At 41.2% G+C, this 23644-nt stretch overlaps 1 protein-coding gene across 2 annotated transcripts in view; it reads left to right on the forward strand.

Annotated features, from left to right (window-relative positions):
- Nucleotides 1–23644, forward strand: part of LOC134358554 (zinc finger protein 609-like) — a 227307-nt gene that overhangs the window by 172199 nt on the left and 31464 nt on the right. For both annotated transcript variants that reach the window (XM_063070914.1, XM_063070913.1), the window contains exons 4-8: nucleotides 4176–4263; nucleotides 6454–8935; nucleotides 14788–14931; nucleotides 20035–20416; nucleotides 21933–22108. In XM_063070914.1, coding sequence (XP_062926984.1) covers nucleotides 4176–4263; nucleotides 6454–8935; nucleotides 14788–14931; nucleotides 20035–20416; nucleotides 21933–22108 — 3272 coding nt within the window. The remainder of the gene's footprint in view (nucleotides 1–4175; nucleotides 4264–6453; nucleotides 8936–14787; nucleotides 14932–20034; nucleotides 20417–21932; nucleotides 22109–23644) is intronic.

Here is a 23644-nt window from a genome sequence, read left to right on the forward strand (position 1 = left end):
AACGGATACATTAATATGGCAAGCATTAGACACTGAGCCAAAATCAGTGGCTACTTGTGGCAAGGATTAATCTCTGTGAAATGGAGACAATCACTTTGGAACTGGCCAAGAGCAGCCTTTTCATTGTCAAAGTTCAATGTTTTATGTCTAAAACTCTGGAGTTTTTCAGAATTATGAATGTTGAGCAGCAGGTGAGAATATATTCATTGAGAGACAAGTAGAGAATTCAGAGTGATATTAGCGGGGATAGGGAGCCTTGCATGTGTCTTTTTAAACTATCTATGTATTGGCAGGGAGGAGGAAGAGATGGAGAGTGTCCTATTTTAGCCTTTGTCCATGTGTGAGAGAGCAGGGCTACGGTGCTGATCTAATAGAATTACTCCAGCCAGGATTTGTATGCCCTCTACAGGCTAGTTGAAGTATTATGGATGCTGGCTGAGACATTGGCACTTACTGTTGGCTTCTATTGGATCAACAGTCCACAGTAATTTTTAGGAGATAGTGGATGATGTCGAACCTAGTTTGATGATTATCATGTAAAATATATGTTTACTTAACCATAAGTTTTTTTGTAAAATAAGCTCAATCAGCTAGAGCTGGCTGTCACTGGTAATTCTGTTCACCTTTGAGAACAACTTTCAGAACCTTGGAGGGTGGCTAGTGATGTTGCATTCTTCAAGAAGAATAGCAGGGACAGGCTGGTGAGCTTGACTTTGGTTGTAGTGATGTTACTGGAGGAAATTCTGAAGGATGGGATCTAGCATCACTTGGATAATCAGGGCCTGATCAGGAATAGTTAGTGCGGTTTTGCACATGGGAGGTCATGTCTGATGAACCTTTTGATAATTTTTTCGAGGAAGTAACTAAGGGGCTTGATGAGGATAAGGCTGTGGATGTTGTCTATATAGACTTTAATAATAAGGTCCTTGACATGGAACCACATGGCAGGCTGATGTGGAAGGTTAGTTCACGTTGGATTCTCTGGCTGGTGGTTTCTGGCCAAGTGAAGTGCCCAAGGGGGGTAAGTGTTACTCGTTATTTATGTAAATGACTTGTATCATGGTGCAATTAGCAAGTTTGCTGGTGGTACTAAATTAGTGGGCCTTGGTGATAGCAAAAGAGGTTCAATGATTTGCAAAGATCTTTATCGGTTAATGGATTTCAATCATGATAAGTGTGAGATGATGCATTTTAGACATTAAAACCAGGGTAGGACTTGACAGTGTGCTAAAATTCACTGAGTGTTGTGAATCAGAGGGACCTGGGGGTACAAGTGTACAGTTTGCTGAAAGTGGCTGTGCAGGTAGACAGAGTGGTAAACAAGATGTTTAGCATTCTGGTCTTCATCAGCCAGGACAATGAGTTTAGGAGTAGGGCCATTATGTTGCAGTTGTATTAATCATTGTTTGAAGCGATTATTTGGAGTATTGTGCATTGTTTTGGTCACCCTGTTAAAGGAAAGCGATTATCAAGTTGGAAAGGGTGCAGAAAAGATTTACTAGGTTGCTCCTGGTCCAGAATGCCTGAGTTATAGGAAGTGGTTGACCACAGTGGAACAATTTTATACCTTGGAGTATAAGGGGTGACTTCACAAAAATTTATAATGTTATGAGGGGTATGGATAAAGTAGACAGTCATAGTCTTTTCCCCATGGGGAGTTCAAAATTAAAATGCACAGATAAAAGATAATAGGGGAGAGAGTTAAAAGAGACCTGAGAGGTAATTACTCAGAGTATAGTGAGTACCTGGACTGAGTTGCCTGAAGGAAGTGGTTGAGGCGGATTCAATTGCAACATTTAAGAGGCATTTGGAAAGGTATATGAGGAGAAGGCTTAGTGTATTATGGACTGTTGCGGGCAACTGATGCTCGCAGGGATGATGCCGTGGTCAGCATGGAGCAGTAGGGCCGAAGCGCCCCTTTCCCATGCTGTATTACTCTACGACTATCAGAAAGCTCTGTAAGGATCAAAAAATTCTACTCCTGCATCTTGTATTATTTGTACTGCTGGCCAACAAATAGAAAACGATCGCTTGGTATCTTGATTCATGTGTTTCTCAAGAGACAAATCAGGTGTCCAAATACTATTCTTTGGTTGTGGAATTGACAGGAACACATGGTATGAAGTCATCTATAATTTCACTGGATACTGGATGGTTGTTCAAGTGAAGGGTTCATGCTGAGATGTATTTGGCCCCTCACCAGAGATGAAGGCCTTCGTCGGTCAGAGTTGACTATAGATATTGTGTCCTAGTTGTCCAGATATGCAAGCCTGGGCAGTATGATATGGAGAGCAAGCTGTTGCCCATAAAGCAACCTCTCACTCTCCACACATCTGATGAACCCAAAGGAATGGCAGAGACTGATACAGTTTTGTACCAGCAGCATTGCAGGAGTTGTCAGTCAACATTGAAATCAATGCAAGACTGCTTTAGGGACTCCAGCTCCTGATATTTCCCCTTGCGGTTTACTCCCGAAGCCTTCTCAATAAGTGGGTACAGCCTCAAGGCAACGGAGGTTTGAGATCAGTTTTCCTTCTAGATGATCTGCCAACCACAGCCTACAAGCCCCATCTGCCCGAAGTGACTGGTTTTAAGGTGCCAGTAACCCACCTTTGCCCCTTCTCCTGTCAGTAGGAACAGTTCTGCCGAGCTTAGTAGCTAATCCACATGTGAAGGCCAGGAGCTGGACTTGGCTGTCAGAGACTATTCGAGGCACATACCATTGGGAGCATTTAATAGGTAGTGGGCGCTTGTCCTCAATACCACCTCTGGCTATAACAACCTTCAGGAACCTTCACCAGAAGAAGAATGGAATTCGGGGCTTTGGTTTCTGGCAACTTCCATTAGAATTAAGCAGAAACCTGACACTTTTACAGGGATAAATCAAGTCACTTTTACAAATGGATTAAAGATTAGCTTTATTTGTCACTTGTACACCAAAAATACAATGAAATACATCATTTGCGGCAATGACCAACAGAGTCCAAGGATGTGCTGGGGACAGCTCACAAATATTGCCTTGCTTTCTGCTCCAGCATAGCTAACCCTAATCAATATGTGTTGTGTGTGTTAGCCCTAAATCAATATGTCTTTGGAATATGGTGGAAGCCAGTGCTTCCAGAGGAAAATCATACGGTCATACGGAATACATACAAATTCTTTAAAGAAGGTGGGAATTAAACCGTAAACACTGGTGCAGTAAAACATTGCAATAACTGCTACACTCCTGTGCAGCCTCTACTGTGAGATTAAATGTGTTCCAGAGAACAGCCAGTTGAGCTCTAGGGTGGCCTGACCAAATTCCTAGCATTGCAAGGTACATGGTGTGTTTAATTACCTTATCTATAACCTGCTCTGTAAGAGTCAGGTGGAGGTTATTGCAATAACAATACAAACGCTGGGAAATATTCTGGCCATTGCTTTATTAGTTGGGCTGCTGCCATGTTCCAAGGGTTGGTTTGAAAGGACTGGCATCATTGTGTTTCTCTGTTTCATGTGATGCCATTGATCCTGCTTAAGTTACAGTGCAGCTCAAATTCTGTGTTATTTTTCATTTACAAAGAGAAATTTGCCACGTCCTCTTGTAAAAAGTGTTTTCACAAAAGAACTCCATGGAACAGTGGCAGCATTGTGCGTGGATCAGTGTGATGCCTCTTTTGTTTACCTAGACTGGCAGCGAGTCCAGTCTGTTCCCTGAAGTGCTGCCAAACATTGCTGCTCTCAACAAAGTCATCTTTGGCTTCAGATTTGTGTCCGGTAAATTACCTCTTTTACCAGTATTCTCTGACCGCAGCATTCTGCAGGTGTCTGCCTGCTATCGTTTTGCTTTGTGTTAGTCATTTCCCGATTCAAATATGAACCTAGTGATCAGCTGTGGTTAACTGTACCTGTCAGTACTGATGTACCCTTGAGAGTTAGATGCAAAACATTCAGGGCCTCCAGGGCACAGGACTCTTAAACAAGAATGCATTGCGATATTCATTCCAACAGAATCTGACCTGAAGTAATTCAACTGCTTAGTTAATTTTAACTTTTAATCCTGTCCTATATACTGACAGTATGCCATGTGACCAACAGAGGCACATGATTTGCTTGGGGTGGCTTATTAATTAATGTGGAGGTTGTCCAGTGATTTGTATATTTCAATGTCTACTTATTTGTCCTCCCTCTGGCAGGTGTCCTGGTGGTTAATGTGACTTGGCGAAACAAGACCTATGTTGGAACCCTTTTGGACTGCACAAGACATGATTGGGCACCGCCAAGGTGAGCAAAAGATTTAAAGGAAGAGCTGTTCTGTAGTGATACCACTGGTTATACGGATTTACGTTAGCTTGTGCCTTTTTGTACCTCATCAAAGAATTTTAAAAATCTGTTCTAGTATAACAATCCACTTTTAAAATGTCCATCATCTTCTCGCCATTGCATCCAAGTGTTCCTTTACATCTCACTGGTTTGCCTTCGTATCCTGAGCCATTGTATGTGTTGGCCTCTGGGTGAAGGAAGTTATAAGTCATGGCCTTCACTCCACAATTTCAAAGCTGATCTGTGACCTAACCACTTCTATCCATACTTACCCTAGATTTCCTTGGATGACATGCAAGGCAAAGCCTTTTGTTGTATCTCGGTACATGAGACAATAACAAACCTATACCATGCATTATTTTCAATTAACAATTATCCCAGCATCAACTTTGGTTTTACAAAAGAACAAATCTACCCCTCCTACAAATGTTTTTCAACTTCCTCCTGAAAGGACTGGCTCTAATTTCTAGTTATGCTCTCTAGTCCTAGACATCCAAAAAGTGGGAAAAGCTTCCTTCAACCTTTTCAATTCTCCATACTAGCTTGAAATGTTCTATCAGATTCTAGGACATGCAACCCCAGTGCCCATTTTTCCTGGTAATTTTACTCTTTTGTGTTGAATTGTATTTCAACATAACATGTATTGCTCAAAACTGAACATAGTATATTAATCACGAGCGTTGTAGAGTTTTGTACTAGTAAAGCATAATTTGAATCACAACCCACAAAAGGCTAGCATTCAACTGCATATTTGAATATTTTTGGTCTTTTATTTATGACGTTCTAATGATCTGCATGTCTAGCCCACCGAATTTCACTGTGTATTGGGCTTTGCTTCTTTCTGAATTATCCACTAATTTGAACTAAACAACATAAATTATAAGACAAAATTTAGTAACGGTGTTTTTTTGAGTTACATGATATCTGAAGTAATGCACTTTTAATTAAGAGTAGAAGGTCAATGAATAATTCTTCTACACATTATTAGAGTGGAGACCCAGGCCACTGCAATGCAGTTCAAGAGCAGAGAATGTTAGTATGCTTATTCTTTTAAATTGCTTATTTAAGCTGGTGTGAAATTAATTTTGAAGGGATAAAGATTAAAGATTTTTTAAAGATACTGATTAGCTTCTTCTGTCATGTGTACATTGAAACATACGGTGAAATGCATATTTGTGCCAAAGACCAACACAGTCTGAATATGTGCTGGGGGTAGCCTGAAAGTGTCACTGTGCCAACAAGGCATGTCTACAACTTACTAACCCTAACCTGTAAGTCTTTGGAATTTGGGAAGTAAACCAGAGCACCCGGAAGAAATTCATGCAGTCTTGTGGAGAACGTATAAACTCCTTACAGGCAGTGGTAGGAATTGAACCCCAGTCATTAGTGCTATAAAGCGTTATGCTACTGTGTCATCCCCAACTGATTAACTTTGAAACTATCTTGACATTGATGAGTCGAAATTAGCACAAGAACATGACACCAGTAGACAGTACAAAAAAGTGACAGGTCATGACAAGGCATCAGTGAACCTTGTTCTGATCTTTTTAGCGCGACACCTTTATTGTGGGACAGTGCCTTGCAGGCATCAAATGATGCTGGGTAGGAAGATGTGTGTGCTGCTGTTGTATTATTTGATTGGGTGTGTGAAATCTGGAAACAGGTCATTGCTACAATTGGTGAATGAGCCAAAGTATCATAGTTAAAAAAATAAGAGAAATATCTTAAAAGACAAAAGTATATTTCTTTCTTTATTCTTCAAGGGCACAGGCCTGCTCTAAATCATGCATTAGAGCCTCCCTTCTACTGTGAGAAGACAAGTACTCCCATCAATTATTTCTTCAGGGGCTGTGCTTGAGATCTGTAAATTACCAGTGAGAATAGCAACTGCATATCATATCTATCCACACCATTGCATAACTCAGCATGGTCCATTCTAGTGTCCATGTGTTTGATATTCTGGAATCTCTTTTGAACTTAATATATATTTATTTCCTGTGTACACTGGAATATGTGTTTGTTGGTGTCCTTATGCTTATGCAAGGTATGTGATTATCTGTTAAAGTCAGGTGAAAATGTCCTTTTAATGAGACACCTTATAGATTTCTCTTCATTTGCCCACAGTAGATGACGTTTATTTCCATTTCCCAGGTTTTGTGAATCACCAACAAGTGACCTTGAGATGAAAGGAAACAACCGAGGGAGGGGGAAACGAGTACGGCCCAGTACAAATGCTCCAGTGACCGAGGCCACTGTGGTTCCGGATACCAAGGTGATCAACAAGACTCGGGCATGTACAAGCAGCAAGGGACGTCGGGGCAGCCAGAACTCCTCTGACAGGCGTACCCCCACAAATACTGTTGAAGATGTCAAGGCAAGTCCTTCAGCAGGAAACAAGCGGAAAAATAAGCCTGCTCCAGATTTGGATTTGACCTCGAGCTCTGAGGATTCAAAGGGAGGGAAAAGGATGCGTTCGAATTCACGTGGAGCTGTCACCCCAACCCCTGTCATGGTGGTGAAGCCTGAGGCGTCAGTGCCTGAGCACAACTGTCCATCACCTGTCCTTATTGACTGCCCCCACCCTAACTGCAACAAGAAATACAAACACATCAATGGGCTTCGGTACCACCAGGCTCATGCACATACAGATAGTGACGGTAAGATCGAGGGTGACATTGACAGTGAGGAAAAGAACTCCGATGGCGAGGATTGCACCCAACACCCGTCACTGAGCCAGGATTCCAGTAGCTGTAATGGTTCTTCCAGCTCTCACACGTTTTGCCAGTCAAAGGGCTCCATGTCACCAGCTCAGTCTGTCACGCCAAAAAGCAGGAGGGAAGGCAGCATGGAGGCCCACAGCCCTTCCCCCACTGTGAAGCTTGGAATCACAAAGAGCTCCAGTAAAAAGAAAGCCCCTTCAGAGGCTGATGCTGAATCCGGTGGGTTGTACAATGTCGACTGTCCGGAAGAAGGACTTCCGGTTGCCAGCCCGAGTGATGACACAGGAAACGATGGAGATGACTCCACTGGAAAAAAATCAGCCTTGGAAAAGGATAAAGCCAAGAAATCGAGTGGTTCCAAATCGGAAAAGCTCCCTCTGAAAACAAAGTCAGCCAGGCCTATTGTCCCTGCCATGACACCAGCGCAGATGTACAGTTTCTCTACTGCCACGTTTACTGCATCAGGCTCGGGACCCACTCCCGGTTTGGCTCCCACTGTTGTGCAGGCAATGTCCAAGAGCCCGCCCCTCAAACCCATTCAACCCAAGCCCACTGTCATGGGCGAGCCATCTACGGTAAACCCAGCACTCACACCCTTGAAGGAGAAGAAGAAAAAGGAGAAGAAGAAGAAGGATGCCAAGGAGGCAGTGAGCCCCAAGCCACTGGGCAAAGTGGGAAAGCCAGAAGATGGTAAAAGCCCTTTTCGAGATTCCGCTGCTGATTCCACGCCCAAAAGTGAGGGGCTCTTGAATGGGTCTTCCGAGTCGCATGAAAGCCGCTTGGCGAGTATCAAAGCCGAGGCGGACAAAATCTACAGTTTCACTGACAATGCGCCGAGTCCATCCATTGGAACGGCCAGCAGGTTGGAAGGCACTGGCCTGGTCACGCCTATAACACCCTTGCACGTGGTGACACAGAATGGAGCCGACAGCTCCTCAGTGAAAACCAACAGTCCAGCATATTCTGATATCTCTGATGCAGGAGAAGATGGAGAAGGAAAAGGAGATGGAACAAAAGTTAAAGCATCATCTCCAGACCAGGTGGCCAAGGAAAGTGCCAAGAAAGCTTTATTTTCTTCTTCCTCCTCTTCCTCCTCCTCCTCATCCTCATCCTCATCCTCCTCCTCCTCGACGTCAAGAACTCAACCTCCCTTAAATAAAGAAACTCACTCCCCTTACTATCAAGGTTATGAATCGTACTATTCTCCCAACTATGCCCACTCTAGCCCTGGGGGTGCCAGTGGAGGCTCAGCGACTGTAGGTCATTCCATCAAAGTCAAGAAAGAGGTGGATGAGGAAGGAGTGGAGGTGAGGGTCAAAGTTGAAGGTTCAGATGATAAGAAGACTGAAATAAGCAGTGCCGGCCACCATCCTTCAGTGATACAGCAGCGGTCCCAAATGTACATGCAGCCTCTATATTACGGCCAATACGCCTACATGCCGCAGTATGGGTACAGTGATCAGGGATACCACAGTCACATGATGAGTACAAATCCAGGGTATAGGCAGCAGTATGAAAAAATGTGTGAGGAGCAACATAAACAGAGGCAAGAGCAGAACCGGGGCAAACATACCAGCAGCGATCCTGACAAAAAGCAAGAGCACAGCGTGAAAGATCGAGAACGGGAGGAGTGGAAGCAGAAGGCTCCTGCCTCTGCCACCCTCTCTAAAGCACCCAGCTTGACAGACCTTGCAAAACCTGTGCCTAATAAGCCCAAGGACTCAACGGACTCCATAAAATATGGCATGATGGCAAAAACGGATGATGCCTCCAAGTTGCAGTCACAGCAGGCAGAAGGATTAAAGATGAAATTAACTGAGGGGAGTCACCTTGGGAGGGAGTTGGGTGAAACAAAATCTGGACTAGAGTCCAGCAAACACTCCGGAATGGATCCAGGACTATGGTATAGACAGGTAAGATCTAAACTTAATCCTGAAGTCAGTTCAGGTTTTTTTCATTACCAAGCTGCATCTTTTAACCAAGGATATTAATTTAGCTATGTGTTGACCTAGTCTGATTATAGTGTGGTGATATCACCCCATACTTGACTGAAGGGCATTTAATCATGATGGGTGCTGGAAACAGTACGACATTAACAAAGACTGAACTGACACACAGTAGGAAAGCAATTTGCTTTAACAGTATTTGTCACATTTGAAGATGGCTCAAAGTGCTTTGCAACCAGACAATTACATTGTGAAATAAAGTAACTGCTAGGCAGAACTGATAGCAATTTGGACAGGAAGATTTAGCTTTTGTTGATCTTGGCGAGAAGTTAAATGTTGACCATGAATCGACAAACTTCCTTGCTTTTGGATGAACGCACATACAAAGTGTCTGAGGAACTCAGCAGATCAGGCAGTATCTTTGGAAGGGGATAGACAGTCCCTGCAAGTTGTTGGAGTCACCCACTGTACCTGGTGCTCCCAGTATGGCCTTCTCTACAGTGATTGATTCAACCTGATGTTGATTGAGGGAACGGCTTTGTTGAGCGTCTTCACTCCATCCGCAACAAACAGGATCTCCGGGTGACCAACCATTTAAATTTCAATCCCAATCCCTATTTTGACATGTTAGTCATGATGGAGCCACTCTCAGGTTGGAGGAGCAACTCCTCATATTCCGTCTGGGTAGCCTCCAGCCTGATGACATGAACATCGATTTCTCTAACTTCTGGTAATGTTTCCCCCTCTCCCTTCCCTTTTCTTCCATTCTCCACTGTCTCCCCTCTTTCTACTTCTCTTTGCCTCATCTGCCTATCACCTCCCCCTGCTGCCCCTCCTCCTTCTGATTTTTACCATTCCCACCTATCAACTCCTAGTTTATCACTTCATCCTCCCTTCCCTCCCTCACCCACCTATCTTGGCCCCTCACCTTCTTGCTTGTGCATCTTCTCCTTGCCCCACCACTTTATTCTAGTTTCTTGACCCTTCCATTTCAGTTCTGGGTTAGTCCGAAACATCAATTGTCCATAGATGTTGCCTGATCTGCTGAGTCCCTCCAGCATTTTGAATGTGTTATTCCGGATTCCCAGCATCTGCAGAATCTCATGTTTTGGATGAATGCTGTTGTTTATTTTATATCCACCTGGATGAGGGGGAGAAGCTTTAGTTTACACTCTTTTCGGAAAATAGCACACTTGACAATGTGGTATTCCTTCAGTCCTACTCTGAACTTAATGCCACAGCTACTAACTGAGGGATAAAGGGCTCCCTACAAAGTTATGACATCAATAAAATAAAATTAATTTGTTCCATTTAAGTCCTAAAGATTGGTGTTGTGAAAGGGAGAAGAGCCATATAAATAAGTAGTTATAATCTGTCGGTTATTTATCATCATGATACTGAATAATCAGCTGCAAATTTGAAAACTTCAGCCCATCAACAATCCTAGTCTATTAGAAGTCAGTGCAAATGTGATTTGAAAATCACATTCTCATTTTAATTGCTTTGGTTGGGAAAGTTGTTTTCCTGTCATGCAACGTCTGCACATCATTAGATGTTGGAGACCATGTATAATGTTTGAAGAAAGCTTTCTTAAAAACAAAAGCCCTATTAAAATAACTAATTTGTAAATCTGGACTTTGATTGACTGAGGTGCAAACTCCTATTCCTTGAATTGCACAGCTTTGAATGGTTCTCATTCCAGTGCTCCATCTGTGCAAAGCCCAGGCATCATTAAAGCCACTGCATTGTGGTGAGCAGATTTTTGTTCAGTTAATGACATACTGTAACTGGTTTTACAACATTGAAGTTACTTCCAAACAAATGTTATTTTTTAAAAAGCAATTTCCTTATGGCTTTAGCTTAACATTTTTAAAGCATTTGCGAAAGCACACAGCTTCAGATTGTCTCAACTCTCCAAGGGGAAAGTGCAAGACACCAGATGTTTACACAATCCTAAGTGCCAACACAACCATCACTTTCTTAGCAGCAATGTACTATTATAAGATCATAAGACATCGGAGCAGAATTTGGCCATTCAGCCCATTGAGTCTCCTCCACCATTCCATAATTGCTAATTTATTATTCCTCTCAATTGTATTCTCCTGCCTTCTCTCCGTAACCTTTGATACCCTTACTAATCAAGAACCTATCAACCTCCGTTTTAAATATGCAACCCACTGGCTGAAGAAATTCCTCTGTTATTACTTTGACCAGCTCCTTCAAATTTTATTGACAATCAGGCTTGAACTACAGAGGCATCTATACAGATTTTTGATATTTAACGGATTATCTGATCAAATTGTTTATTGTGGTCTTTGTGTACGGTTCATCTGTTTGCCCCATTCTGCAACCTGAGCAATACCACGACCTGTTTATGTTTGGCATTCCAATTCTCATATTAAAACACTATCAAAATTAGGAACAATTGAGTAAAAAATACAAACGTTTGTATTTGCATACACAATAAAATATCTAATATAGGCATTTTTCATATCTGACTGAGCATCTCGGATAATTTGACAAATTAGAAGACACAACAGAAACGTCTAACTTTAAAAAATCATTTTGTGATACTGGGAAATATAGAGAAGGCTAATTGCTTTATTAACTAATCCTGCATGTGGAAGGATGGAGCTTCTTTATTGGGAGGGGGGGGAAACTCACCAAAGATCATGAATTTGGAGAGATTAGATGAAGGTGGGATTCATTGCTGCTTTGATGCTCCATTATATCAGCTGTGAGTGTCAGATCCACACCATAGCTGGAGCTCAGGTACACAAAGTGATGAATGAGGCAGGGTAGTAGTTGAAGGCCCTCTTGTCACATCAAGCTGTGAAGTGATGCCAGTTGTCAGGATTGCAAAAGGGGGAAGGGTAAAATGTTGTTACCTCAACCTTCGACTGCTAATATTTTTATTTCATACTTACTTATATCACCTTATCTTAGCTTTATTTCACTTGTGACATGACGCCTGTAACTTGTTTGAATTAGTATTTGAGTGTGATCTTATGCTCTTTACAGTGATGGTGAAAGTTTCTCAAAAACTTTAATCTTTTTTGGGTGATATTAGAATTCACGATACAGTATTTCCAGTCTATTCTCAACCCAGGTTTTAGTTGTAATGTAGCCAGAGATGATAAAAAGAACTTTGTGAATTATGATGGCCATGACTTCGACAACTGATAGAGGGAGACACGAAAGCAGCAGAATCAGGAATCCCTTAGTATGCAAATCGTTCCATCTGCATCTCTTCCTATTTTCATTAGCATTTCTGAGGTACATTCGTGTTTAAGTGAAAGTAATGACTGTTGACAAGGGAAAACACAGACGTTGCTTTGGTCGTCATTGAGTAATAAGGAGGCTGCCAGTTATTCCTCTGATTAGAATTACGGAGTGGCTAAAATATTTTTGTGTAAGATTAAACCAAAGAGGCAGATAGTGATGTAGAGTAGGCTGCAGTTTAATATTGGTAAAACCAAATCACATCTTTTCCATTTAACTGAAATATCTAGGACTTTGGACGGTTTAATAAAGGCTGCCTTTCCCTTACTTAGTCTGCCATGAACTGGATTTGAGACTGCTGTTAATGCAAATATCTAATCGGAAAATTGTGGCAGCAACTCGATGCAAAAAAGCATGCAAATGCCTAGCACTTTGGATGGTTTGATAAAGGCTGCCTTTCCCTTACTAAGTCTGCCATGGACTTGATGTAAGGCTGCTGTTAATGCAAATATCTAATCAGAAAAATGTGGCAGCAACTTGATGCATAAAAACATGCAAATGTGGTCAAGAGAATCAATTATTGTTCAGGCCAAGCATTAGAATGGGGAAGAAATGTAATCTAAGTGACTTTGACCATGGAATGATTGTTGGTGCCAGACAGAGTGGTTTGAGAATCTCAGAAGCTGCTGTTCTGGGGTTTTCACGCACCTCAATCTCTAGAATTTACCAAAAAAAATGGTGCAAAAAAACCCCCAAAAATCCAGTGATCGTCAGTTCTGTGGGCGAAAACACCTTGTTAATGAGAGAGTTCAGATGAGAATGATCAGATTGGTTCAAACTGACAGGAAGGTTACAGTATCTCAAATAACCATTATTACAACAGTGGTGTGCAGAAGAGCATCTCTGAACGCACAATACTTCGAAGAGGATGGGTTACAGCAGCAAAAGATCATACTGTGTTCACCTGGTGTACCCAAATAAGTGGCCACTGAGTGTATAATCAAAGATTTTATCAGATGCTTGTTCTTTAGATTTGATCCTAAATGAACACCACCTCTTTAGGACTAAATTATGTGCTGTAGTCTGAGGTGGAAAATAGAAAGAAAGGGAAGAAAGAGGAAATTATTTTTATATCCTGATAGTCTTACCCAAGGAGTTTAAATGGAACTGAAATCTTGATCAGCTACAATTTTGTTGAAAGATAAAACAAGATAGTTACTAAGTGTCCTATGTTTCTAGGTTGTATAAGCATCTAAATTTACAGGGAAGATTTGTCACTTAGTAATTACCTTGGCAATCTACCAGTGCAAAGATTAAGTTCTGATCTTGAATTTCCTTTTTGCTCCCATTTGCTCTTGCATCTTGTTTTCTGCCTCATAAGGAGTGCTCATTAAATAGATGAGGTTTCTCGGATTTTTAGCTTCCCTGTAGTATCTCTCATTGCCTTAAGGTGTGTCAGATCACTTTATATTTGTATAGTCCCTGTTGTAGTGCTGGGCATGGTAATTGTTAACCTGCACATACTAATGGCTCACAAACAGCCCTTTGATAATGTCCAAATTCTTCCAGTGCTTTCAACTGAAGGATAAATATCGGTAAAGGCATTGAGGGAGATCTATAGTTTTGTTCAAAATAGTGAATATGGGATTTCATGTACTTAGCTGAGAAGGGACACAAAGCCTTGATTTATCAGCTGACCTGGAAGATGACACCCCATAAGTCACAGCTTTCCTTCAGCACTGTACTGGAATATCAACCTATAGTAAAGACTTGCGTCTTTGGTGTGGAACCTGAATGCTTCTGATAGAGATAGAAGTGTTGCCACTGAACTGTGTTCAAATGCAGTTCCTTCCACCAGGCCCTGTGACACAAATATAATTAGAATCTCTAACTGAATGATCAATTTTGTTTCCCAACTGATGGAAGAATTCAGTGATGAGGAAGAAAGAGGAATAATCAGGGTTTTAGCTGCACATGGAATTGATTGGCTGTAGTCATAGTTAACTAGTGCTTTGTCTGTTTCATCCCTGACAAGTGTGCCTTGGTGTCTCATTGAGCTTGCTTGCTTCAGGCAGTTATTGTGCCAAACACACTCTTGGCAGATCAAATGCATGTGAATTACTGTGAGGTTTTTCTCTTATCTTTGTGGTTAAGTTGAAGTTCCCTTGTAGTATTTACTTGATAACCCATATAACAGTAAACACCATCTAATCACTATTATGATGCAGCTTGCTGTGGACAAATTGGATGACCATTCCTATATTGCAGTAATGATTAGTTTGATCTTTATTGGAGTCTAACTGCATGACACTTTACACTGACACATCTCATAAGACTCGGCATAAAAAATCTCTTATTTTTCCCCTTCCTCAATCGAATACGATCCTTTTCAGGTCTATGGAAAGTAAGCATTTCTGTGTATATATAATACAGAGGAAAGTGTGTTGGTATGCCCTTAAATGGAAAATCCCTCAAAATCAAAACTTCAAGTTAAATAAAGGCTAAAGAATGCCCGTACTGTATACAGATGATCTCGGTTTGCAGACTCCTGGCTGCTCCACCTGTGGCGTGTAATCTATCTTTTTTTGTATTTATAGCAAACTACAGAGATAGAACCTGATCCTAACTCACTTACTCAGTACTGCACTTCATTACATCTTATGCCGAGACACGGCAGTGACTTTAATTCTTCATCACTAAGGGGATTATCAAGATGCCAGCTAATTCATTCCTGGAGAGAGGTGAGAGGCCGCTCTCTGCAGCCCATACGGGAAATCATAAAGCATTTTGTGTTAGTTGCTTATAATGTTCTGTGTGGTGAGAAGTGCCCTTTTCAGCACACACATAGAGCTATGTGTGTCTTGGTGTTGGGAATTCTGCATAATTGAACTTTCACTTTATTCTTGTCTTCATTGTGGCATGGAAGTGATTGCACAAAAGAAACATTAATTGGCCATTTCAGGCAGTAACTGACAATCTGCCCACACTGGAATCAAATGTACACTTTTTATGTGATTTTAAAGATTGCATAGTAGGAGACCGTTAAATGAAGCTTAATGGTACAGCCAGTTGGAGAGCTGTAAACAGGACACCTGGAAATGCTCAAAGACGCGGGCGGACCATTCAGAAGCCAAAGGCATTTGAGACATGTTTATGTAACTGGGGAAGAGTGGAAAATGGAATTCATTCTGTTGGAGAAGAGGAATTTTAATAAATTCTTCATTTTTGGTTCTGTGTAAGGTTTCTCTATCCTGAACTCAAATGATGTACCTTTTATAGAGAATGGTGACACTCTGGATATCTTCTGGAAACTCAAGTTAAGGTTGATAGTTTTAGAAGCAAATTTCAATTTAATACACCATTGTACATGTCAATCGATAACACACAAATAAACTGATCCTACATCTTCCAAATCCTCTCCTCTTCTACTGCATAGAATGCCAGTGTGATTTAATACACAGTTCATGCTTCATGTAAGAAATAGAGCACTGCTGTTCCCAGTAATTGACATATTTACCTGTAATTGTAACAAATAGAACAGTATTAGAATTGTAAATCCCTTTGCATGTTTAATTCCAATAACTGTGCATTATTTCTGCTTTAAATTCTATTCTATATCTCAATTCAAAAGCAATGGAATGAATTTCAGACAAGTAGTTTCTGAGACGCACAATAATAGACAATAGCTTTTTTTACTGAAATATTTCTAATAACTATATGTATTTTAAAATGGAAACCCTATAAGAATGATTTGCTTTTGTTTAAATAATAGTTTTGAAAAACATTCTTTTACTCTTCATTTCCTTGTATGTCACAGTGGGAGCTCAGTCAAGCTCTGATCAAGAACAGATTGGTCACAGTTTTTGAGCTCCAGACTCAGCTCATTACAGCTGGGACAGTGGTATGAGTGGCTAGTGATAGATTTCACTAAGCCTGTCAGGAAAGCACCTGAGCTCTCTGCCCTTTAATCATCACCCACGATACTGGCTGGAAAAGGGAGGCTGCTGTTTAAGGACAGGCTTGGTTAATAGTTAACAGGCGAATAGTCAAACAATCACATTATAAATAACAAGGTTGTGTGCCCAGTTGGTGTGAAGCCGCATGTTGGCTAGGTTTATCTCTTCAGAGCAGAAAACAATAAAACAGACAGGCAGAGAGGGAAAAAAATCATATACCATTGCTAATTACCCCATATCTTTAAATAAGTGAGCTCTTGACCTCACAATTGATCTCAGAATGACCCTTGCCCCTTATTGTCTACCTGCACTGTACTTTCTCTATAAATGTAACACTATATTCTGCATTCTGTTATGTTTTTTTCCCTTGTACTAACTTTTGAAATGATCTGTTTGAATGGCTTGCAAAACTAAGTTTTTCCACTGTCTCTCAGTACAAGTGAAAATGATAAACCAATTCCAATTAGTTTAAAAGGTGATGGCTAATTCCAAGAAAGGGGAAGCAAAAGGGAGGTACACTAACTGCACAGTGATACTGCAGTAACTACAGATTCAGATGCTGCCTGTGTGGAGTTTTCATGTTCTCTCTGTCATTGCCCAGGTTTCACTTTGGGTCCTCTAGTTTCCTCTCAAATTCTAAAGACCAGTAGCCCACTGTAAATTCCCCTAGTATAGGTCAATGGCAGAAAGAATCAGAAGGGTGTGATCGACATGTGAACAGGAAAATAAGTTGTGGGGGTACAAGGAACCAGGCTAATAGGATCGCTGGGAACTGGCATGGATTTGATGGGCAGATAGATCCCCTTTCTGTCCTTACAAATGAAGTATCTAGTTTAGAGAGAGGAAGGAAACATTGGCTAGTTTTTGCCTTGTGTTCTGATTGAAACAATATCAAAGCCTGGAAACAGGCTGTCATTCTGACTCCTTAATGGGAACAATTGGTGGGAGTGGACGGGTTAATGAGTAGAGGGAAATACTGCAAGAATAGGAAATGGCCATTTCTTCTAAACATGAAAGTCTGTTTGGAAATTGACATAATCCATCTTTAATTCTCTGCTAAGAATAAGAATTGGTTTTCACTGACACCATAATGACTAGTATCAGGGTCATTACAATCCCATGCATAGCTCCCGGGAGTAAAATTATCAGTTGAGCTGCATTCAGAATTTAGATCAATTGTATCAATCTCATAAAATTGACTGTTAGCTCAGTGACTGATATATTACACAATTTCCTTTTCCTCTCCCTTTATGAATAACTGGTGAAAGTGGTTTAGCTTCCTGCAGGGCCTTCAGAAGATGGCTTCCCAACCCCTTGCCTCAGGTCTTGGGAAGACCGGAGTCAGTAAACACCTTTCCAAAGTGAGTCAGGCCCTTCAAGATGCATCTCGCCAACTGAGCGCAGTCTGAGAGGGCAGCGTATCTTGCACAGGAAGCAGCCTTGGAAGCCATGATACTTAGCGATTCATTTCAGTGCTTCTGTAACATTTGAGCTTGGCTTGTTGTGGACAGCACACAGCAACAGATGGGAGCAGCTGTTCTCCATCACGCTCAATTATAGCTGCCTCTGCAGCCATTTCCAGCATAAATTAGACTACCTTATGGAGTGACTGCTCCACAGAACAAGATTGTTTCAATCCTTCCTTAAAGTGCTGCTTTCAAAGTGAAATCCGAGCTGCATATAGTTTCCCTGAAATTTCAGCAATGTTACATTAATACTCTGAGCCTGATTTTACTTCCCTCACAGCCACTCCACCTACAGGACCAGTAGAACTTTTCATTTCTTCTCTTCACCCCCTTCTTCCACCCAACACCACCTCTCTGCTGTCTGAGTTTGGAGTGATGCATGGTTTTCTCATCTTTGGAATGCACAGGCATGATCCTAACTATGATCCAGAAAGGAGTATGTTCTGTGAAGGTAGGGGGTGTCAGAAGGATGGCACTTTGTACCGAATGGTTGCCTGTACCACTTGATAAGTATAGGTTAGGGTGCCCATCTACTGTCTAGCATCAGAAACATACCTCTAAAAGCAGTCAGAATTGGATGGAGCTGTCGCAATATCTCTCTTCTTGTCCAGGTCAGAATAGTCCTCGTTTGCTCTTGTTGTCTTTGCACTTAATCAGACTGGAAAATTTTGGTGGGACCATCCTGCTTTCAGGCTCCACCCTCACTGCTTTGCCAGCCCATTAAAGGGTGTCATGGAAACAGAGTTTTGATCAGATAGTCCAAAGCTGGAATGTGAAACCCTCCCTCCCCTGCCTTTACCTGCTTGGTAGAGGTGAGGTGCAGAGAATTACAGGGAATGAGTAAAGATTTGATACTGAGGTAATTTAATTAGAAAGTTTATAAAAATTGTAAATTGTATGTACTCAGCACGTTATTTGCTCCATGAGTTGTAGAGAAAACCCCAGGTACTTAAAAGGAGCATCCACAACATTGGGTATTTTACTGGACATGCACTTCCATAGTCACAGAGTCACACAGCACAGGAACCACATCCCAGTTAACTGTTTTTACCTGCTACACTAATCTCATTTCCCTGCATGGTCTGTATTCTTCTGTACCTTGCCTAATTAAGTGCTTGTCTAACTGGCTCCTAAATATAGTGATTCTATGTAATTTCACCGCCACCTCTGTATTATGTTGCAGATATCAATGACGTGGGAAAAAACTTCATCCTCTCACCCTAAATCTATGCCCTTTAGTTTTTGATACCCTCACAATGGGAAAAAGATTTGACTGTCTACTCTATATATACCTCTTAAATTTTATATTCCTCTGTTGCGTCACCTTTTAACTTCCTTCATTCCAGTGTACCCGTTCTCTCCACATAACTATTAAAGTCCTCCAATCCAGACAGCATTCTAGTGAGCCTCCTCTGCACTGTGCAGTCATATCTTCCTATATTGTGGCAACCAGACCAATGCACAAGTGCGATCTGACAAGTATGCTCCAATTTTTATATTCTGATTTCTGATCTCAATTTAGGAAGGCAAGCGTATCACAACCCAAATTGTATGTGTTGCCACTTTCAGGGAACTATGGCCTTGAACCACAGGGTCCGTCTGTTTATTGATATTCCTGAGTGTCCTACCATTTTCTCTGGGTATCCTATCACTACTTGATTTCCGAAAATGCATCATAACCGCTTGTTCATTCAGAAATGTTGGTAAACGCTGCTTTAGTGGGAGAAATTCCTACATTACAGCAGTAATGGACTGATTGAAACATTTACTTCATTGACTGGAAAGCTCTTGGGATTTACTGGTTTGCCCAGCCTTTCTCCATACCATTTGGCCAGACTGCAATCAGCCCCAGTCAGGATGTTCCCCTAGAAAAATTCTGGCTTAAGAACTTCAGCCCTCGCTTGTCACTACTGCAAACTCACCAGTCATGTGTCTCACATAGCTTTTCTTTGCTCAGGAGTTCCCTAAGTGACATCATTAAGGGCCCTCAATTTGTGAAAGATCATTGTGTGTTGCACAGTTTAAATAAAACAGACCAACTTTGTCAAATTTATTAATTTTAAAAGTTTCATCTGGTTGGGTTGAAGTAAACAAACTGTTCCATTTTAATGTCAGCTGAAAGGCGCAGGTGCTTATCTATGGACTTAAGTTAACACATTAGCAGTTCCGTAAGCTGTTGCTAATGTTGTCATATATGTCTTGCATTTTGACTAAGAGGATGTTATAATAGATTCTTATCTTATCAATGCGTGCTACAAATGCCAATATGCTTCATAAATCCCTGGAGATTTTTTACTTGTGTTAGCTTCTCTTGGCTTAATTTGGTCTTGAATGGTGTAGAACATGCCCTTGGCATTTATGTCTGAGTGCAGACTTTGGTATTTTTTTAATAGAAGTGTTGACCCAGGACTGTACTTTGCAGGAATCTGAAAGCAGATTGTGGTCTTACGTGTATCCTAACAAATACTCCGAGCAGCAAAAGGCAGAGGAGGAAAGGTGGAAAGAAGCAGAACGAGACCGGAAATTTAAAGATGAAAACTCATCTCGAATAAGAAGCAAAGAGATAGCAGTGAAAGAAGAAGGTAAAGACAGCATGTGCCTAGAGTCCCGTTCAGCTTCATTGGAAGAATGTCGATCTGTTGGAAAAGATCCCAGATCAGGACTTCACATTCCTGTGTCCTCCTCAATGGTTCAGCACCCATCCTACATGTCGTATGTTCATGGCTATCCTTATGGAAAGCCATATGAAGCTCCTCACCCGGGATTCCGAGGGGTGACGCCAGTGATGATGCAGAATTATCCAGGTAAGACCATTTGTCATATTGGGTATTTGTGTGAACCGCCAAGTCAGTAGCATTAAAATAGATCCACGTATCGCCACTTACCCAATAGTGACATGATTCCATGAACAATCTGCTGGTGGAACTCAATGGGTTGCGCTGCATCTGTGGGAGGAAAGAAATTGTTGACATCTCAGATTGAAACCCTACAGTAGGACTGAGAGGGGAGATGGCCAGTGCAGAAAGATGAGGGGGAGCAGTGAGCAGGAGAACTGGATGATTGGTGCACTGAAGGTGGGTGAAAGGTAGTGGACAGTTTCAGCCAGGTAATTAGTATATTTGATAATATTTTAGTGTCTGAGCAACAAATGCTATTTCATGAATATATGTGGCTTAATGAGATTAAACGAGAAACTTATCCAGGAAGTAAGCATATAGATGTGCATTGGGTTTTTTTTGGCTAGGTTGTTCTCCATAGGCTTTAGATCAATACAGGAACCTAGATGCAGTTTGTGGTATTGCGTAAGACCAAAAGAAGGAAACTCAGTTAAAATTGTTCGTGTGTGTGTGTGTGTTTGTTTTCCTTTCCTCTCCAAGAAGTGAAAATACAGTACAGTAGGTTCCAGTTAATTGGGACCAGTACATTTTGGCCCAATTAAGCAGTTGTCCCAATTAACAGAAATAGTTAAAAGGTATAAGAAGACAAATTACCATTTAACTGAGTCACAATTTATGTTTTTAAATGAAATACAGAACAAATTACTGTATAACACTACAGTACGTATATTAGTTCCTGATAGTTATCAAGAGGAATATATCTGTCATGTTCTTTTGATTGACTGTAAATGAACAAAATCAGTGCAGACTCCTAGTAAAGATAATAGACTGCCTTCACACAATGCTTCAGACGATTGCATCCTCCAAATCTTCATTTTATTGTAACATTCAAGATGATTATCGATACCTTTGTAATTCCTATCTTGTTGAATTCGTGAAATTAGTTTAATTTTCACTCCGGACCATTTCTGGCACCTCCAAGCCTGAATACTTGAAACCTTAGTGAGTAAAACAATTCCGAATTGTCTTACTGCTTTATTTCTCACCAACTATCAGTGACACAAATCACTGCTTTTTGAACACAACCTCAAACAATTGACACTATTTAAAACTGATCGCTCTGAGCATGCTGTATTGTGTAATGGCCACACATGTGCACATGGTTGACGCTAGTTAGGAACTGTTCACAATAGTCTCCTGCCCCAATAAGTGGCATACTTTCCCAAATGAAACAAAGGGAATCCCAACCATTTTCTCAATTTAGTTTTTGTTCTTTAAGGATTGTCCCAAATAAACAGCTGTCCCTATAACAAATGACCCAATTAACCAGAATCCACCGTATAATGGTCTGTGACTGCTGGTCGCTCTGAACACTGAAATTGTCCAGGTTGGCTGTATCGATGGAGAATTTTAATGCTCTACTCTTTTTAGATCCTAACTGTGCTTTATTTGTGATTGATTTGGGTCAACATTTGTTCTTCAGGATCATACTTGTCTTCTGGATTCTCTTTCTCGCCATATGCAAACAAGGTTCCAGGACACGATGACGGCGATCGGGCTCACGGGAGTCCTGGTGTGGGCAGCAAGTCAACCTCTGAATCAATGGCCCTGGATATCTTGCAGCAACATGCCAGTCAGTACAAGAGCAGGTCACCAACAGTAAGTTGCCACAGCTAAGATCACCTCAGTTTGTGGACAGTACAGTATTAGTAAGCACTGTCCATCATTCAGTTCCACTTTCTGAAGTGGATGCTTTCCAGACCTTTGACAGGAAAGGAAGGGTTGGCACAATTACAGGTGTCCCCTGCTTTACGAAAGTTCGCTTTACGCCACTGCTTTTACGAAAGACCTACATTAGTATCTGCTTTCGCTAACCGAAAGACGATTTTCACTTTTACGAAAAAAGACGCCTGCTTTAAACTTGTGTTTACCCCGAGAAAGACTACCATGACCGTGAAGCCTTGTGCAGGCAGGTGTGTGTGCACGCATGTACATGCCATATTTCTTGCTACAAATCGGTTCTGCCTAAATCTTCCCGATTCTGTTAAGTGAAACTACACTGTACATACATTATTCCTACTTTATATAGGCTGTGTATTTATCATATTCCTGCTTTTACTCTATGTTAGTGTTATTTTAGGTTTTATGTGCTATTTGGTAGGTTATTTTTTGGGTCTGTGTCAAAAATTTTTCCCATATAAATGAATAATAATTGCTTCTTCGCTTTACGCCATTTCGGCTTACGAATGGTTTCATAGGAACGCTCTACTTTCTGATAGCGGGGGATACCTGTACTTCTGTTGTTGAGTATAATTCATGGCTCATCACAGAATAATTTTCCATTAACTCTGTTGCTTGGATGTTAGTCAATGACCTTTGGTCACACAGTCCAATCAACTCCTTTGCTGTAGATTCTGCCAAGCGTTCATCAAACTCTTATCAATGCTTTCATAGCTCTTTACCAGCAGTTTCTTTGTTATTCGTTGTCTGTCATCTCTTACCTTTGAACACCTCAACATGAATCCATGTTCAGCAGTTAATCTCAACCACTCCCACAGCTCCTTCATTTCTAAAACTACTCAGCAGAAGGTTAATGTCCTGTGGTGCCTTATACCTTACCAATCAGCAACTCTCAATCTCTATGAAGCTCAAAATTGTCTGACAATTCTCTTAAAACTGTTCTAACATCTCTTTCATGCTTAAGACAAAATGTGAGAATGAGCCTGTCATCTGATTCCTTTCCTACCTCTAAATCATACCAATTGCTTTGTCATCTTTTGTACCTCCCTATTTCATTAACAATTATCTAACTGTTTCCCCCTTGCTTCCTCTCACCCTCCCACCCCACTGCTGTCCTCACAGCTTGAATGTTCTCCTTCCATAATAACTAAAGTTATTGTGTGATCTTTAGCTTATATATTTTAACGTCAGTATAACTCGTCACCCCTCTTTCACTCTTCCTGCAGCCCACACCCTCAGGAAGCTTAATATCAGGGGGCACAGCCTCAGAATAAAGGTATATTAAAGGGACAACTGAGACGAGGAGGAACTTCAACAGCCTGTAGGTGGTGAATTGATGGAATTCATTGCTGCAGGGGACTGTGGAAGTCAAGTCATTGAGTGTATTGAAGGCATAGATTGATGAATTCTTCATTGATAATGGGGTTAAGGGTTACGGGGGAAGGCAGGAGAATG

The sequence above is a fragment of the Mobula hypostoma genome, chromosome 18 (assembly GCF_963921235.1).
Source record: "Mobula hypostoma chromosome 18, sMobHyp1.1, whole genome shotgun sequence".
NCBI lineage: Eukaryota > Metazoa > Chordata > Chondrichthyes > Myliobatiformes > Myliobatidae > Mobula > Mobula hypostoma.